The sequence below is a fragment of the Scyliorhinus torazame genome, chromosome 26 (assembly GCF_047496885.1).
Source record: "Scyliorhinus torazame isolate Kashiwa2021f chromosome 26, sScyTor2.1, whole genome shotgun sequence".
Lineage (NCBI taxonomy): Eukaryota > Metazoa > Chordata > Chondrichthyes > Carcharhiniformes > Scyliorhinidae > Scyliorhinus > Scyliorhinus torazame.
In genome coordinates, this window is record NC_092732.1 from 43,903,397 (window position 1) to 43,922,938 (window position 19,542).

At 46.2% G+C, this 19,542-nt stretch overlaps 1 protein-coding gene across 2 annotated transcripts in view; it reads left to right on the top strand.

Moving 5' to 3' along the window:
• The window catches only part of smad10a (SMAD family member 10a), a 104,829-nt gene extending 85,506 nt beyond the window's left edge, over nucleotides 1-19,323 (top strand). The window contains exons 11-12 of one of the 2 annotated variants that reach the window (XM_072490685.1): nucleotides 12,846-12,984; nucleotides 17,114-19,323. In XM_072490685.1, the coding sequence (XP_072346786.1) occupies nucleotides 12,846-12,984; nucleotides 17,114-17,325 (351 nt within the window). In that variant the 3' untranslated portion in view covers nucleotides 17,326-19,323. Of the gene's footprint in view, nucleotides 1-10,296; nucleotides 11,639-12,845; nucleotides 12,985-17,113 lie in introns of those variants that run through there. The other variant, XM_072490686.1, reaches the window with a different exon arrangement.
• The last annotated feature ends 219 nt before the right edge of the window (nucleotides 19,324-19,542 follow it).

A 19,542-nucleotide genomic window follows, 5' to 3' on the forward strand; every position in this document is an offset into this window, starting at 1 on the left:
ACCGAGAGCAGGAGAAATTCCCAGAGCCATAGTGGTGAGATTCCTCCGTTTTAAGGATAGAGAAATGGTCCTTAGATGGGCAAAGAAAACTCGGAGCAGTAAATGGGAGAACGCGGTGATCCGCGTTTATCAAGACTGGAGTGCGGAGGTGGCGAGAAGGAGGACGAGCTTTAATCGGGCCAAGGCGGTGCTTCATAAAAAGAAGATAAAATTTGGAATGCTGCAACCGGCAAGACTGTGGGTCACATATCGAGGGAGGCACCACTACTTTGAGACGGCGGATGAAGCGCGGACTTTTATTGTGGAAGAAAAACTGGAATGAGCGGGTTATTAAAAAGAACGTTTGAACAAAGTGGTGGGGCGAATGTGGGGGGCGAAGAGGGGGGTTAAAAAGGGGGGAAAGAGGAGTTTTATGTACTAATCCTGCGATGTGGTAACTTTTCTCTCTTCCACAGGTGGTGATGGGGGGAGGAGGGGAGGTGGAGGAGATGGGGCGTTGGCCATTGGGGGCGGGGCCAAGGGAGAAGCGCGGGCTTGGTTCCCGCGCTATGATAATCATGGCGGGAATAGAGAAGCAGGAAGGAGGGGGCGTCGCACGGTGCGAGCCGAGGTCACGGGGGGAAGCCGAGGTCGGCCAGAGTTTGCTGACTTCTGGGAGCAACATGGGGGGAGTAATTACGCTAGCGGGGGATCTAGCGGGGGGGGGGGGGAGTGGGGAATTACTGGGTTGCTGCTGCTGGGGAGAGGGGGGAGCTGGTATGGGAGGGGATGGGCGGGGGGGCACCGCCTGGGGGAGATACAGCTGCGTGGGAACCGGGTGAGGAGCTGGAAAAAGGGGATGGCTAATCGACAAGGGGGAAGCCCCCCAACCCGGCTGATCACATGGAACGTGAGAGGGCTGAACGGGCCGATAAAGAGGGCACGGGTACTCACACACCTTAAGAAACTTAAGGCAGATGTGGTTATGTTACAGGAAACGCACCTGAAACTGATAGACCAGGTTAGGCTACGCAAAGGATGGGTGGGGCAGGTGTTCCATTCGGGGCTAGATGCGAAAAACAGGGGGGTGGCTATATTAGTGGGGAAGCGGGTAATGTTCGAGGCAAAGACTATAGTGGCGGATAACGGGGGCAGATACGTGATGGTGAGTGGCAAACTACAGGGGGAGACGGTGGTTTTGGTAAACGTATATGCCCCAAACTGGGATGATGCCAATTTTATGAGGCGGATGCTAGGACGCATACCGGATCTAGAGATGGGAAAGCTGATAATGGGGGGAGATTTTAATACGGTGTTGGAACCAGGGCTGGATAGGTCGAAGTCCAGGACTGGAAGGAGGCCGGCAGCAGCCAAGGTACTTAAAGATTTTATGGAGCAGGTGGGAGGTGTAGACCCGTGGAAATTTAGCAGACCTAGGAGTAAGGAGTTCTCGTTTTTCTCCTATGTCCATAAAGTCTATTCGCGAATAGACTTTTTTGTGCTGGGAAGGGCGTTGATCCCGAAGGTGAGGGGAACGGAGTATACGGCTATAGCCATTTCGGATCACGCTCCACACTGGGTAGACTTGGAGATAGGGGAGGAAACAGGAGGGCGCCCACCCTGGAGAATGGACATGGGACTAATGGCAGATGAGGGGGTGTGTCTAAGGGTGAGGGGGTGCATTGAAAAGTACTTGGAACTCAATGATAATGGGGAGGTCCAGGTGGGAGTGGTCTGGGAGGCGCTGAAGGCGGTGGTTAGAGGGGAGCTGATATCAATAAGGGCACATAAAGGGAAGCAGGAGAGTAAGGAACGGGAGCAGTTGCTGCAAGAACCTTTGAGGGTGGACAGACAATATGCGGAAGCACCGGAGGAGGGACTGTACAGGGAAAGGCAAAGGCTACATGTAGAATTTGACTTGCTAACTACGGGCACTGCAGAGGCACAATGGAGAAAGGCACAGGGTGTACAGTACGAATATGGGGAGAAGGCGAGCAGGTTGCTGGCACACCAATTGAGGAAAAGGCGAGCAGCGAGGGAAATAGGGGGAGTGAGGGATGAGGAAGGAGAGATGGAGCGGAGAGAGTGAATGGAGTGTTCAAGACATTTTATAAAAAATTATATGAAGCTCAACCCCCGGATGGGAGGGAGAGAATGATGGGCTTTTTGGATCGGCTGGAATTTCCCAAGGTGGAAGAGCAGGAAAGGGTGGGACTGGGAGCACAGATCGAGGTAGAAGAAGTGGTGAAAGGAATTAGGAGCATGCAGGCGGGAAAGGCCACGGGACCGGATGGATTCCCAGTCGAATTCTATAGAAAATATGTGGGCTTGCTCGCCCCGGTATTGACGAGGACCTTTAATGAGGCAAAGGAAAGGGGACAACTGCCCCCGACTATGTCTGAAGCAACGATATCGCTTCTCTTAAAGAAGGAAAAGGACCCGCTACAATGCGGGTCCTATAGACCTATTTCCCTCCTAAATGTAGATGCCAAGATTCTGGCCAAGGTAATGGCAATGAGAATAGAGGAATGTGTCCCGGGGGTGGTCCACGAGGACCAAACTGGGTTTGTGAAGGGGAGACAGCTGAACACGAATATACGGAGGCTGTTAGGGGTAATGATGATGCCCCCACCAGAGGGGGAAACGGAGATAGTAGTGGCGATGGATGCCGAGAAAGCATTTGATAGAGTGGAGTGGGATTATTTGTGGGAGGTGTTGAGGAGATTTGGTTTTGGAGAGGGGTATGTTAGATGGGTGCAGCTGTTGTATAGGGACCCGATGGCGAGCGTGGTCACGAATGGACGGGGATCTGCATATTTTCGGCTCCATAGAGGGACAAGGCAGGGATGCCCTCTGTCCCCATTATTGTTTGCACTGGCGATTGAGCCCCTGGCGATAGCGTTGAGGGGTTCCAAGAAGTGGAGGGGAGTACTTGGAGGAGGAGAAGAACACCAGGTATCTTTGTATGCGGACGATTTGCTACTATACGTGGCAGACCCGGCGGAGGGGATGCCAGAAATAATGCGGATACTTGGGGAGTTTGGGGATTTTTCAGGGTATAAATTGAACATGGGGAAAAGTGAGTTGTTTGTGGTGCATCCAGGGGAGCAGAGTAGAGAAATAGAGGACCTACCGTTGAGGAAGGTAACAAGGGACTTTCGTTACCTGGGGATCCAGATAGCCAAGAATTGGGGCACATTGCATCGGTTAAATTTAACGCGGTTGGTGGAACAAATGGAGGAGGATTTCAAGAGATGGGATATGGTATCCCTGTCATTGGCAGGGAGGGTGCAGGCGGTTAAGATGGTGGTCCTCCCGAGATTCCTCTTTGTGTTTCAGTGCCTCCCGGTGGTGATCACGAAGGCTTTTTTTAAAAGGATTGAAAAGAGCATTATGGGTTTTGTGTGGGCCGGGAAGACCCCGAGAGTGAGGAAGGGATTCTTACAGCGTAGCAGGGATAGGGGGGGCTGGCACTACCGAGCCTAAGTGAGTATTATTGGGCCGCTAATATTTCAATGGTGAGTAAGTGGATGGGAGAGGAGGAGGGAGCGGCGTGGAAGAGATTAGAGAGGGCGTCCTGTAGGGGGACTAGCCTACAGGCTATGGTGACAGCCCCATTGCCGTTCTCACCGAGGAACTACACCACAAGCCCGGTGGTGGTGGCTACACTGAAGATTTGGGGACAGTGGAGACGGCATAGGGGAAAGACTGGAGCCTTGGGGGGGGTCCCCGATAAGAAACAACCATAGGTTTGCCCCGGGGGGAATGGATGGGGGATATGGAATGTGGCAAAGAGCAGGAATAACGCAACTGAAAGATCTGTTTGTGGATGGGAAGTTCGCGAGTCTGGGAGCGCTGACCGAGAAATATGGGTTGCCCCAAGGGAATGCATTCAGGTATATGCAACTGAGGGCTTTTGCGAGGCAACAGGTGAGGGAATTCCCGCAGCTCCCGACACAAGAGGTGCAGGACAGAGTGATCTCAAAGACATGGGTGGGGGATGGTAAGGTGTCAGATATATATAGGGAAATGAGGGACGAGGGGGAGATTATGGTAGATGAGCTGAAAGGGAAATGGGAAGAAGAGCTGGGGGAGGAGATCGAGGAGGGGCTGTGGGCAGATGCCCTAAGCAGGGTAAACTCGTCCTCGTGTGCCAGGCTAAGCCTGATTCAGTTTAAGGTATTACACAGGGCGCATATGACTGGAGCACGGCTCTGCAAATTTTTTCGGGTGGAGGATAGGTGTGCGAGGTGCTCGAGAAGCCCAGCGAATCATACCCATATGTTTTGGTCATGCCCGGCACTGCAGGGGTTTTGGATGGGGGTGACAAAGGTGCTTTCAAAAGTAGTGGGGGTCCGGGTCGAACCAAGCTGGGGGTTGGCTATATTTGGGGTTGCACAAGAGCCGGGAGTGCAGGAGGCGAGAGAGGCCGATGTTTTGGCCTTTGCGTCCCTAGTAGCCCGGCGCAGGATATTGTTAATGTGGAAAGAAGCCAAGCCCCCGGGGGTGGAGACCTGGATAAATGACATGGCAGGGTTTATAAAGCCAGAGCGGATTAAGTTCGTTCTAAGGGGGTCGGCTCAAGGGTTCACCAGGCGGTGGCAACCGTTCGTCGAATACCTCGCAGAAAGATAGATGGAATGGAAAAAAGAAGGCAGCAGCAGCAGCCCAGGATCGGAGGGGGGGGGGGGGGGGGGGAGGGTGGAGAGAGGAGGAACCAGAAGGACTCTCAGGGTTGTTAATATATACTGTATAATATGTATAGGTCGTTGCTACAGATAATTATATATCGGACTGTTAAATTATATTTTTGGAGAGTGTTACTTGTGACAAGGCAGTTGCCAATTAGGGTTAGTTTTCATTTTTGTTATTTATTATTTATTCATTTTCTGTTTATAAAATAGGTCATTGTTATTTGTGTTGTTATAATATTGTGTAAAGGATGCACAATGTACTGTGTTGGTTGACCAAAAATGTTCAATAAAATATTTTATATTAAAAAAAAAAGAGGTGTGAATTGTCTCAAACCAGGACAGTTGGTAGGATTTTGCAGGCCAGGTGGTGGGGGTGAATGTAATGCGACATGAATCCAAGGTCCCGGTTGAGGCTGTACCCACATGTGGAACTTAGCTACAAGTTGCTGCTCGGCGATTCTGCGTTGTCGCGGGTCCTGAAGGCCGCCTTGGAGAATGCTACCCGAAGATCAGAGGCTGAATGCCCTTGACTGCTGAAGTGTTCCCCGACTGGAAGGGAACATTCCTGCCTGGTGATTGTCGCGCGATGTCCGTTCATCCGTTGTCAGCAGAATCGCCGAGCAGAAACTTATAGCCACGTTCCGCGCACACGAGTACGGCCTCAACCGGGACCTGGGATTCATGTCGCATTACATTCACCCCCCACCATCTGGCCTGCGAAATCCTACCAACTGTCCTGGCTTGGTACAATTCACACCTCTTTAACCTGTGATTATCCCTCTCTCCAGTTGCTCCGTCTGGACCTGTAAAGACTTAATTACCTGCAAAGACTCGAATTCAATGTATCGTCTTGCATCCTTGACTTTGTCTATATATATGTTTCTGGAACCCACCTCTTCATTCACCTGAGGGAGGAGCAGTGCTCCGAAAGCTAGTGATTCGAAACAAACCGGTTGGACTTTAACCTGGTGTTGTAAGACTTCTTACTGTGCTCACCCCGGCCAACGGCGGCATGTCCACACCTAGGACATGGGCAGCAGAGACGTGATAATACCACTTGTTGAAGATTCCCCTTCAAGCTGCATACCATCCTTATTTGGAACTATATCGTCATTCCCTCACTGTCGCTGGGTCAAAAGCCTGGAACACCAAAGCAGAATTATGGGTGTTGTCTGTAAAGACTTGCCCTGGCTTGCCTGTCACAGACCAGTGTATTCAAACTTGGCTCTTTAGGCCTGTCTGTGGTGGTGACTGTTTAATTTAAAGTGTCCAATTCTGTGTTGGGCCTAAGATTCAGGGCGTTGGCCATTTTATCACATGTGTCATGCAAGAGTGCCTTTAAGAACTGGATGTTTAAGCAATGTACCTTTAAGAAAACAGTGATGTCACAGAGTGGGTGGAGCTCAGCATTTCAGCCATTTTGCAGTCTGTGTCTTTGCAGGCTTTTAGTTTCAGTTTTGAAAAGAACCTGGCTGGTTTTGCTGAGAGCAGCTAAAAAAAGAACCTGGCTGGTTTTGCCGAGAGCAGTTTAAAAGTAGAAAGCCAGTTTGAGAAAGCAGTTTGCGTGTGTCTGTGGGTTTCCAGAGAGCTGCATGAAGAAAAGCAAGGTGCTGGAGCTGAAATCAACCAAGGTAATATATCTCTGCCATTCTACAAAATATATGTATATCCTTTAACCTAATGTGATACTGTTTAAAGGTGTTAAGTCTCTTGGAAGTTTGAAGGAACATTTTAAGCAAGTGTTTACTGTTGCAATATTTTCTGAGTTATCTTTGAAATAAGGGGTGTTAAGAGATCTAATGTTTATTTAAGATGTAAGTTGAGTTCATGGAATAAACAGTGTTTTGTGTTTAAAAACCCACGTGTCCATAATTGTAATCCCACACCTAGGGAAAAAGCCGTGTGCTCGGAAAAGCAACAAATCCATTAAAGGGAGAGGTTGCTTGAACTCCATGATACATTTTGGGGTTCTGAAAAGCCTCGCCTATAACAATTGGGGGCTCGTCCGGGATAAAAGTCTATCTATTGGATTAGCTTTTGTGAACTTAAAGACAGTGAAGGATTGTTGCTTTTCCGGTGTGGTATTTTAGTTTAAGAGGGGAGAGTGTTGTGAACAATGGCTCTTTCAGAGGCTCAGAGGTTTTTGGGGGTGGAGAATGTTACACGTAGTACCTTACGGACAGAAACAAAAAGCAGACTGTTAGATTTGGCAAAAACATTGCAGTTAACCTTACCTGACAAAATGCGAAAAGATGAGGTAATTATGGCGGTGGTTAAGCATTTAAAGTTGCCTGAGATAGAGTTTGACTCATTGGAAATGGCAAAAATTCAGTTGCAAATTAAACAAATGGAACATCAGAAAGAATTAAAGCGGCTGGAATACGAGAGAGAGAGAGGAAAAGAAAGAGCGAGACAGGAAAAAGAAAAGGAGAGAGAAGAAAGGAGAAAAGCAAGAATAGCCCTAGCAGAACAAAAAGAAAAAGAAAGGGAGATACAGATCAGGGAAAAAGATAAAGAGAGGGAGATTCAACTTCAGAAAATGGCCATGAAACATGACAATCAGTTAAAATTGGCAGACGTAAAGGGAAACGTACAGTTGGATGATAGTGATGAGGATAGTGAGAAAGCGCGTCATAGTCGAAGACGTGGTGAGGATCTATTTAAATATGTCCAAGCATTGCCGAGGTTTGACGAGAAGGAAGAGGAACCTTTTGCATTTCATTTGAGAAGGTAGCTAAACAAATGAAATGGCCACAGGACATGCGGGTGTTACTGATTCAAACAAAGCTGGTAGGTAGAGCTAGTGAAGTGTTTGCATCACTACCGGAGGAGGTATCTGGAACGTATGAGGAGGTGAAGAAATCCATCTTAAGTGCATATGAGCTAGTGCCTGAAGCTTACAGACAAAGGTTTAGAAATTTAAGGAAAGAATTTGGTCAAACATACATGGAGTTTGAAAGGCTCAAACAGAGTAATTTTGATAGGTGGATAAGGACTTTGAAAATAGACCAAACGTATGAAGCTCTCAGAGAAATTATAATTTTGGAGGAGTTTAAAAATTCAATTCCTGATGTAGTGAGAACTCATGTGGAAGAACAGAGGGTTAAAACTGCGAGATTAGCAGCGGAAATGTCAGATGATTATGAATTAGTTCATAAATCAAAGATTGGTTTCCGACATCAGTTTCAGCCGGTGAGGGATAGAAACTGGGGACATGAGAAATACTCAAGTGGTAAAGGTAAAGGTGATCTGATGGGAGACAATAAAGAGAGTGTACCTCAGATTAAAAAATAAATCCAGGAGGGTGGAAAAGAAATGAAAAGTTTGAGATGTTTTCACTGTAATAAACTAGGCCATGTAAAGTCACAGTGTTGGTGGTTGAATAATAGCACTGGGAAGACTGATGTGGTAAAACAGGATAAGACAGTGGGGTTTGTTAGAGTAGTCAAGGGAAGCGAAGGAGGTGCAAACGATTGTACAGCCTGTTCAAGAAGTAATTGTTAAGAAGGTGCAGATGTCTTTAAAGAATTTACTTGTGTGGGTAAAATTTACTCATGTGTATCAGGAGGAGCAGGTAAAGAAGTCACAATTTTAAGAGATACAGGGGCTAGTCAATCTTTAATGGTAAGAGATGAGGAATTATGTAGTTTAGGAAGAATGTTGCCAGAAAAGGTGGTGATATGTGGAATTCAGGGTGAGAGGAGTAGCGTTCCATTATATAAGGTAAGGTTGGAAAGTCCAGTGAAGAGTGGTGAAGTGGTAGTAGGAGTAATAGATAAACTATCTTGTCCAGGAATACAGTTTATATTGGGTAATGATACAGCTGGATCGCAGGTGGGAGTGATGCCTACTGTGGTTGATAAGCCAGTGGAAAATCAGACAGTTGAAGGACGAATATCCTGGGATTTATCCGGATTGTGTAGTAACAAGGTCGCAAAGTCACAGGTTAAGACGAGGAGAAATCGAGGAGTGAAGATGAAGTTGAAATGCAAATATCAGAAACTATTTTTGATCAGATGGTTGAAAAAGAACAAGAACAGGTGGAGGATGAGGCGGATATTTTTAGTTCAGGAAAATTGGCGGAGTTACAACAGAAAGATGTAGAAATAAAACAGATATATCAGAAAGCATATACGGAAGAGGAATCTGAGAGTATACCAGAGTGTTATTACCGTAAAAATGATGTCTTGATGAGAAAATGGAGACCTGTACATATGCAGGCGGATGAAAAGTGGGCAGAAGTTCATCAAGTAGTATTGCCGGTAGGGTATAGAAAGGAGGTGTTGCGAGTTGCACATGAGATACCAGTGGGAGGTCATTTGGGAATGAGGAAAACTCAGGCTAAAATCCAGAAACATTTTTATTGGCTTGGACTACATAAAGATGGAGTTAAATTTTGTCAATCATGTAACACATGTCAAGTGATAGGGAAACCTCAAGCAGTGATAAAACCAGCGCCCTTAATACCCATTCCAGCATTTGAGGAACCTTTTACAAGGGTCCTAATCGATTGTGTAGGACCGATTCCTAAAACAAAAAGTGGGAATCAATATCTTTTGACTGGATGTGTCTACTAGGTTTCCAGAGGCCTTTCCAGTACGTAATATTACAGCTAAAAGGATTGTGGAGGAGTTACTTAAATTCTTTACTAGATATGGACTACCCACAGAAATTCAATCGGATCAGGGAACGAATTTTACTTCAAAGTTATTCAAAGAAGTTATGGATAGCTTAGGAATAAAACAATTTAAATCAACTGCATACCATCCAGAATCTCAGGGAGCGTTAGAAAGGTGGCATCAGACATTAAAGACCATGTTGAGGGCGTATTGTCAAGATTATCCAGAAAATTGGGATAAAGGAATCCCATTCGTATTGTTTGCAATTAGGGATGCATCTAATGAGTCTACCAAATTTAGTCCTTTTGAACTAATTTTTGGTCATGAGGTAAGAGGACCACTTAAATTGATTAAGGAGAAATTGGTGGGTGAGAAATCGGAAATTGCATGATTAGATTACGTGTCAAATTTTAGGGAACGATTAAATAGAGCAGGTGAATTGGCTAGACAACATTTGAAAGTTGCACAAAATGTGATGAAACGGGTAGCGGACAAGAAATCCAAAGTTCGTAGTTTTGCCAATGGGGATAAAGTTTTAGTGTTATTACCAGTGGTAGGGGAGCCTTTAAAAGCTAGGTTTTGTGGACCGTATCAGATTGAAAGGAAATTGTGAGGCGAATTATGTGGTTAAAAACACCAGACAGAAGGAAGACTCACCGAGTGTGTCATGTGAATATGCTTAAAAGGTACTTTGAAAGGGAAGGAGAGAAAAAGGAGGTTTTAATGATTCTAACTCAAAGTAATGAACCAAATCCAGATGACTGTGAATTTGACATACCTCAAATTAAATTGGAAAATGAGGATGTTCTTAAAAATTGGGTGAATTGTTAAGTTATCTTCCAGAGGAAAAACGAACTGACCTGAAAGAGTTATTGATATCACAGGGGCAACTTTGTAGAGATAAATTGGGAAGTACTAAAATGGCTATATCTGATGTAGATGTGGGAAATGCTGTTCCAATCAAACAACATCCATATAGACTTAATCCTTTAAAATTGGCACAGGTTAACTGAGAGATTGAGAGTATGCTGAAGAATGGCATAAATGAAGTGGGTTGCAGCCAATGGAGCTCACCCATAGTGATGGTACCTAAACCAGACGGTACCCAACGGTTGTGTGTGGACTATAGAAAGGAGAATGCAGTTACAAGAACGGACTCTTATCCTGTCCCACCATTGAAGGATTGCATGGAGAAAGTGGGACAATCTGCTTTTATTTTCAACTTCCAGACATGGAAAGAACATTTAAAACATTGTATGGAGTTCTTCGATCGACTTCAGGAGGCGGGTTTGGTGATAAACCCAGCCAAAAGTGAATTTGGAGAAGCCCGAATCACTTTCCTTGCGGAGTTTCCGTTATCCTCACGACAAAGGGAAATAATGCGATCTCCTAGCATGAATGAATTTGATCGAACAGTTGTGCAAAGGTTTTGTGGCGTGATTACTCCACTGATGGACTTGCTAAAGAAACGTCAAAAGTTTCAAGGGACAGCGGACTTTCAACAGGCATTTAACTGCCTGAAAGCTGTGATCACCAATGCTCCTGTATTGGAGAATTGCAAGTGACTCTGTGGTCAGATTGAACTAAAGTATCTGATTCTAAAGAGAAATGCCGAGGAGTAGAGGAATGGATGGATCGTGCAGAGACTTTGTTCAAAGAGACTGTCAATCGAGAAGGATTTCGGTTGGAGGAAGAAGAACAAAGAAAATAAATATATTATTATACCTGTTTGCATGCGTTGGTTTTTTTTAAAACGAAAATGTATATTTACTGTGTACATTTCTTAGTGGATGGTGCAAAAATGAAACCATCTTGAAGTTGATGGGTTTTTTTTTCTTGGGGGGGGGGGGAAGGTGTCATGCAAGAGTGCCTTTAAGAACTAGATGTTTAAGCAATGTACCTTTAAGAAAACAGTGATGTCATAGAGTGGGTGGAGCTCAGCAGTTCAGCCATTTTGCAGTCTGTGTTTTGCAGGTTTTTAGTTTCAGTTTTGAAAAGAACCTGGCTGGTTTTGCTGAGAGCAGCTAAAAAGTAGAAAGCCAGTTTGAGAAAGCAGTTTGCGTGTGTCTGTGGGTTTCCAGAGAGCTGCATTAAGAAAAGCAAGGTACTGGAGCTGAAATCAACCAAGCTAATATATCTCTGCATTCTACAAAATATATATATATCCTTTAACCTGATGTGATACTGTTTAAAGGTGTTAAGTCTCTTGGAAGTTTGAAGGAACAATTTAAGGAAGTATTTACTGTTGCAATATTTTCTGAGTTATCTTTGAAGTAAGGGGTGTTAAGAGATCCAATGTGTATTTAAAATGTTAAGTTGAGTTCATGGAATAAACAGTGTTTTGTGTTTAAGAAAACCCACGTGTCCATAATTGTAATCCCACACCTAGAGAACAAGCCGTGTGCTCGGAAAAGCAACAAATCCATTAAAGGGAGAGGTTGGTTGAACTCCATGGTACATTTTGGGGTTCTGAAACGCCTCGCCCATAACACATGGGTAAAGGTAAACCGGCCATAGTGTCAGATGGACGTAGGCTGCTTTTCCCTTTGAGGGGGAGAGCTGGCTGGTGGTGATTGAACCTGACGATCACCGTACCTCAGGCGAGGGGTAAGGGTTATACGTAGACTAAATGGACCGCAGTGGTTCAAGAAGGCAGTTCATCATCACCTACACAACGGTAAATAGTGATGGGAAACAAATGCTTGCCTTGCCGGCACCACACACATCCCTTGAAAGAATAAAAAAATAGAGGCAGACATTCTAGTGCCGTACTGAGGGAATGTTGCACTGTCAGACATGCCACCTTTCAGGTTGAGATCTTAAAGTGAGGCCCTGTTTGCTGTCTCGGGTGAACCTAAAATATCCCATTGCACTACTGCGAAGAACAATTGAACTATCCCCGTGTCCTGATTTTTTTTTTCTATTTAAAATTTAGTGTACCCAATTCTTTTTTTTTCCAAGGAAGGGGCAATTTAGCGTGGCCAATCCACCTACCCTGCACATCTTTGGGTTGTGGGGGCGAAACCCACACAGACACGGGGAGAATGTGCAAACTCCAGACGGACAATGACCCAGAGCCGGGATCGAACCCGGGACCTCGGCGCCGTGAGGCAGCAGCGCTAACCCACTGCGCCACCGTGCAGCCCGGGTCCTCGGCGCCCTGAGGCAGCAGTGCTAACCACTGCGCCACCGTGCAGCCCGGGTCCTCGGCGCCCTGAGGCAGCAGTGCTAACCACTGCGCCACCGTGCCGTCCCAACTGTCCTGGTGACCTGGCCAATATTTATCGGTTAATTAACATCACTAAAGCAGATTAACTGGTCATCATTGCTGTTTGTGGAAGTTTGGTGTTCGCCTATTGGCTGCTGCGTTTCCTCCATTTCAGCACTGATGACGCGTCTAAAATACCCTGCTGGCTGCAAAGTGCTCTGGAACACCCTGAGGTTATGAAAGGCAGGATAGAGATGAAAGTCTTTCTCTCATTTCAAGGTGCAGAGCAGTATATTTACTGTTTGAAATGGTTTGTTACTTTTCAGTGACCTTTTTTCTCTGCAGGTCTTTGATTTGCGTCAGTGTCACCGACAGATGCAGCAACAGGCAGCGACGGCACAGGCTGCAGCAGCGGCGCAGGCGGCGGCCGTGGCAGGGAACATTCCGGGCCCTGGCTCTGTGGGAGGCATAGCGCCCGCTGTTAGTAAGTACAAGTATATTTAAAATACAGATCGTCTGTCTCTGCAGCGTAATCATTTATTAAAAATAAATTTAGAGTATCCAATTCTTCTTTTTCCCTCAGCTCTGTGAGGCAGTAGTGCTAACCACAGGCAGTAGTGCTAACCACTGAGCCACCGTGCCGTCCTAGTCATACTTTTTTCAAAAAAATATTTTCATTCTCCTTTTTCACATTTTCTCCCAAATTTACACCCAATAATAAACAATAATCAGTAACGAATGCAATGTCAATCGCCATATCAATAACAACGATCCTATCCTCCCACTAAACCCCAAACTTAGCCCGCATGTTAACATAAACAAATGACAAAAAGGAATCCGGAATCACCCATAGTCACTATTAACACATACAGTCCCCCCTCCCCCCAACCCTCCCAGCCCCCACCCCGCTAATGTTCGATGTGATCCAATTCTCGAAAGTGCATAATGAATAACGCCCATGAATTGTAGAACCCCTCCACCCTTCCCCTCAGTTCAAATTTGACCTTTTCAAGCGTCAAGAATTCCAGCAGGTCCCCCCGCCCCCCCCCCGCCACGCCAGGGCACAGGGTGGAGAGGTCGATCTCCACCCTAGCCTTCGGGCGATCAACGAGGCGAAGGCTACAACATCTGCCTCCGCGCCCCTTTCCAACCCCGGCTGGTCCGACACCCCGAATATGGCCTCCCGAGGGCCCGGGTTCAGTTTCGCCCTAGTCGTACTTAACAAGGGGGTGACGCAGTCACTGATGTTGGCAATTGACATGAATTTCTTTCCAGGCGGTCCAGGGTATTGATGGAAATTGCTTGCCCATTCCCTTGCATCGGGCTGATTTGAGACGTGACTTAGTCATTGATCATGCCACTGTTGTCATCATTCCGAGCTTTCCTGTTGAAGATGTGGATTTGTTTTCCTTTGCAAGGAAACGACTTGGCTGGGGATAAGGTATTGGCACCTCCGGTGGGGAAGCTTCCTGAGGCTGCTAAAACGAAGGCTTTACTCAAAACTGGCCGACATGAAGGAACTCATCACTCGGAAGTCTGCTGCTAAGATTGATTGTGCCAGAAGTATTGGAACCTCAAGAAAAAATAACAGAGAAGCCGAAAAACAACTTAGAAAAAACATGACAAGGATGTGACAAGGCAGATGGCAACAATAATCAAAAGGAATGATGGAGAAATGAAGGAACCATGCTTTGTAAAACATTGAGGCAGCTGGGTCCAGTAGAAAAGCCGCGGAACAAAATGACTGGTTTTTGAATGCAAATTAGAACCTCCGAAATCAGCAGCAGCTGTTTGTAAAGCTGCATCGTCGCACGTTTGAGCTCAGTGGGATAATAGGAAACGAGAAGCGACCAATAGAATTTGTGAAGTAAATGAAGAGGATTGTCAAGCCGCCTTAGCAGAACGTGACGTTCTCAAAGCAGCTCCAGAGGACTATACCTGTCTGAGAAATGAGCTGCTTGCCCAAAAGGAGGCAGCTACGAATGATGGGCTCATGTAGAAGAAATTGCAGTTGAAAATGCTCCTGAATTTGAACGTGGTGGGTCAGTTTCAGGTGCAAGTCTGGATAATGATCGTAGATCATAGAATTTACAGTGCAGAAGGAGGCCATTCGGCCCATCGAGTTTACACTGGCCCTTGGAAAGAGCATCCTACCTAAGCCCACACCTCCCCCTCTCTCCGTAACCCAGTAACCCCACCCAACCTTTGGACACTAAAAGGGCAATTTATCACGGCCAATCCACCTAACCTGTACATCTTTGGACTGTGGGAGGAAACCGGAGCGCCCGGAGGAAACCCACGCACACACGGGGAGGACGTGCAGACTCCGCACAGACAGTGACCCAAGCCGGGAATCGAACCCAGGACCCTGGCGCTGTGAAGCTACTGTGCTAACCACTGCGCCACCGCGCCGCCCTGAACATCGAAAGACATGGGATAAGGTTGAGGAGCTGGAAGCTGAACAGAATGGCTCAGCGTTGGCTTTTGAAAGGGGAAGCTGTGACTCCCACACCAGAGAGAGCCCCGACGGCAAACCCACTTTCAGCTTCAAAGAAGAGTCGTGCAAATTGCTGAATCCAGAAGCTAAAATCCTCAATCTCTGGAACCATTTTGGTAAATCGCCTCTGTGCGTTCGGGAAGGAGACCTACCATTCTTACCTGGTCCGCCGAACCGCAGTCCCAGATGACCACAGGCTGCTTTCCCCTTTGAGGGGAACCTGGGGGTCACCACACCTCAGGCGAGGGGCAAGGGTGAGAAGGCGGGGCCTTCCTGAATAACCTCAGCCGGTACGGGGATTGAACCCGTGATGCTGGCCTCGTTCTAGCTGCCTAGCCCACTGAGCTAAACTAGCCCCCGGCCTACATGTGACTCCATCCCACAGTAATGTGGTTGGGTCTTAACTGTCCTCTGAAATGGCCGAACAGGCCACTCCGCTCAAGGACAATTTGGGATGGCCGACCAAGCCAAGACCACATCCCCTGGAATAATAAAATAAATCCTCTCTCACCCTCCTTCTTTATAATCTTTTTTATTATTCTCACAAGTAGGCTTCAAATGAAGTTACTGTGAAAAGCCCCTAGTCGCCACATTCCGGCGCCTGTTCGGGGAGGCTGGTACGGGAATTGAACCGTGCTGCTGGCCTGCCTTGGTCTGCTTTCAAAGCCAGCGATTTAGCCCAGTGTGCTAAACCAGCCCCTGAGTTACTGTAAAAAAAAAAAAAAGCCCCTAGTCGCCACATTCCAGTGCCTGTTCGGGTACACCGAGGGAGAATTCAGAATGTCCAATTCACCCAACAAGCACATTTTTCGGGTCTTGTGGGAGGAAACCTGAGCACCCGGAGGAAACCCACGCAGGCACGGGGAGAACGTGCAGACTCCGCACAGACAGTGACCCAAGCCGGGAATCGAACCTGGGACCCTGGTGCTGTGAAGCAACAGTGCTAACAGTGTGGTGACCAGACTTGGATGTATTACTCTAGTTGTGGCCTGAACAGAACTCAGAGTTTGAGGATGTAGCAGAAGGCAAATAGCTGGATACTGAAGTCCTTGGGCATCTGCTCTACCTGTTTCTAAAATGGCAGCTTGTCCTTAAAAGAACCACCTGTAGCAGCACGGTGGCGGAGTGGTTAGCACTGCTGCCTCACCGCGCCGAGGTCCCGGGTTCGATCCCGGCTCTGGGTCACTGTCCGTGTGGAGTTTGCACATTCTCCCCGTGTCTGCGTGGGTTTCACCCCTACAACCCAAAGATGTGCAGGGTAGGTGGATTGGCCACGCTAAATCGCCCCTTAATTGGAAAAAATTAATTGGGTACTCTAAATTTATTTATTTTTTTAAAAGAGCCACCTTTAGTAAATTGCCATTTGCATTGTCCATTTACTACTGTGGGGTTTAGATAGCCACAGTACAACGGTCCATTCATTCTAGCTGAAAATGTAACCTATTGTATGACAGAGCTCTGCGTCCTGCTCCAATGCCCATCTTAGGCGTGTGCAGTCACATGGTTTGGGTGTTTACCTTCATTCCGGCAGCTTGGTTTGTGATTTATCATCTTGCCAGTTTCAACCCTCGCTGGAGAAATTCTTCGAAGTTATCTCCCAGACAAGGACAGGCCGGCTGCCTGGAGCCACACCGCATACCTCACATTACTCGCATCTCGGAGGATGAACAACTTCCTGCTCAAGAATTGCAAAATAGCAAACTCAAAGTTTGAATGTAACTTGACCATTGTAAATGAATGTGTCTTTTATAGTGGGATGTATAGGTTTCAATTCTTGAGTACTAAACTGTTCTGATGGGCAGAGATGAATATTAAGATATCACCTTTATTTTTAAACTTCTGAGGCTATTCTGAAGACAATATGAATAACTCAGTTCAGCTAAATCTAGAGCATTTCAATTTTCCACTCCGTTATTTATGACTGAATCAATTATTCTGGTTCATTTCTGGGATTAAGCAGCTTTTGAAGGTTGTATCAGGGCTCCCGTAGTGAGGTCTTGTCCGCCTGCATGCGGCACCAGTCTGTTGTGAGTGCCTGATGTTGAGAGTCTCTCTGTGGCTTTGCCTTCCGCTGTTGCTGACATCCTGCATTGCTGAAGCGTCTCTCTTGTTTCAGGTCTTTCTGCAGCTGCGGGGATTGGCGTTGATGACCTGAGGCGGCTCTGCATCCTCCGCCTGAGCTTTGTAAAGGGTTGGGGGCCAGACTATCCACGGCAGAGCATCAAGCACACACCCTGCTGGATCGAGGTCCACCTACACCGGGCCCTGCAGCTCCTGGATGAGGTTCTGCACACCATGCCCATCACTGATCCAGGATCTGTCAACTGATATCGGTTGCCTTCGTATCTTTGTTCTCTTCTTCCACTTAATTATTATCAGACTTGTAAACTCATCACTTGAATCTGGGGACCTCTGCAGTCACATCAGACAAATGCAACATAACTTTATTTTTATATAAGTTTTATCTTATTGCTTATTGACCATTTGCATAAAAACGTGGTCTTGGAAAATTAACACTACAACCGCATTGGAGACACTTCTGGCATTTGCTCCCCTTACCTCTACTCAATGTATTTATTTAGTCTCTTATTTAGGATTTACAGCAAGTAGTTCAGCAACAAACCATCTGGTTCTCGTTCAGTTGCCGGTGTGGAGTTTGATCAGCATTTGCTGGTTCTGACTCTGGATTTTCCACCTGACCAGTTTATCAGACAAGAATCTCCAAACTCTTTGTGGACTTCTGCGTGAGCAGTAATTTTTATTTGGGGGAATTTAAGCCCCGTTACTGCTAGACGTCACTCTATCGTGCCCCAGTTTAGCTTAAACTCAGGCTGAAAGATCTGAGATCCGTTTTAACTAATCTAATCTAATAATATTGTGCAAGATCTTGTGCTGCACATATTTTCTGAATGAAGTTTCTCCACGACCAGGTAAAGGTGTTGCACGGGGTAATGAACTTGCTTGCAGAGAGGACTGAGGGTCAGCTGTTTGAAAGTAGCCCCATTACCTTGTACCACTGCAGCTAACCCCTTCCGTCGCATCAAGCCCTTTCCTCGTCAATTTTATTAGGCAGAATTTCAGATTCGAGGATCAACTTGAGAACAGATTGAGCAGATCATGTCCATTAGCTCCTCCGCAAAGTCCCAATGATGGCACATACTCTGATATCCCAAATCCTCATTTGTGTGAAAGAGCACTCAGCCCCAGGGATTTTCATTTAGGTTCTATTAGATTGTTCATGGATGTTATCTAAAATATTATCGATTCTTTAAGACCTCGGTGTCTCACCTCTTTCCCTTCCCTCCCTCCAGCTTGAGACTCCCAATAACATAACATCTGAGGGTTTAATTATAATCCATATCACCTTTCAGCAGGTAATGTGGGGGCCAAAACAAAGAGTTTCTACCTGACTTAATGCTGAGTATTATGCTAGTGTGACGTTGTAACTTTCATGACACTAGCATACACCAATTTACACCGAGCTTTCCTGTTGTGACAGGAATGTAACAGCTGTTCACAATCAGCTGGTGCTGTATCTGTCTGGATTCATTTCAAGTTTAGTTCCTTCGACACACTTGTAGTTAAAACATGACCTTTCTGTGATGTATTCATGCTAATATGACCAGGAGATGCACTGCAGTAGCCAGTATAGACTTTTCCTAATCACTGCTCCACTGTGCTATTTCAACACTGCATACAGCCCAGAATTTCTGTTTAAATCATTAGCGTCCTCCCAATTTCAGTTTCACCCAGAGTTGTACATCTTGCTCCTCATCACTGTGAAGTGATTCATTCTATGCTTCAAATAATAGCAGGATCAGGCTCAATTGTGACACTTTCTACTGTCAGATAGCCCGCTGATGCTCGTTATCGAGGTTTATCCATGAAAACTGTTGCCTGCCTCGAAACAAAGGTCTGTCGAACCAAACCCGAGCAAGAGCTGGTGCCTTCAGGAAAAGGAGATATTGAATGAATAAGAACACTGAACCAGGTGCCCGTATATGACTGAGGATTGTCTTGATCACGATAAACATTGAATTTCTATTAAGTGTCCTGACTTTCAGTTTGCATCTCTGCGAGACTGGTTGCAAAGGCAAACATTAGACTCATTGAATTGGGGGACTGAGCCAGTGTATTCTTCTGATTTACTGCAAGCTCCTGTGAGCACTGAGCAATACTCAAACTGTTACACAAATGTCAAAGGATTTTAATTGTGATATCTCCATGGTTTTGTGTTATTTGGACAATGCAGTGAGAACTATATACCAGCTGCATTCAACACTTATTGTCCCTAAACTAGAAATATTAAATGAGGCAAATTTACAAGTGTTACTTTATCTAATCTTTGATGACCTGGATGGGACGGGTAAAGGAAAGATTTCCCCTGCAGTGTACTGGAAGTAGTGTATTCTTCAGTTACCTCATGCTGATGGATCCAGTCAGAAATCCTGCCACTCCACCCCCAACCTCCCTGCCTGATACCCCCGTATCCACAAGATATGTTGTCACACTTCAGTGGCCTGGATCTCGTGGTGCAGGAAGCTC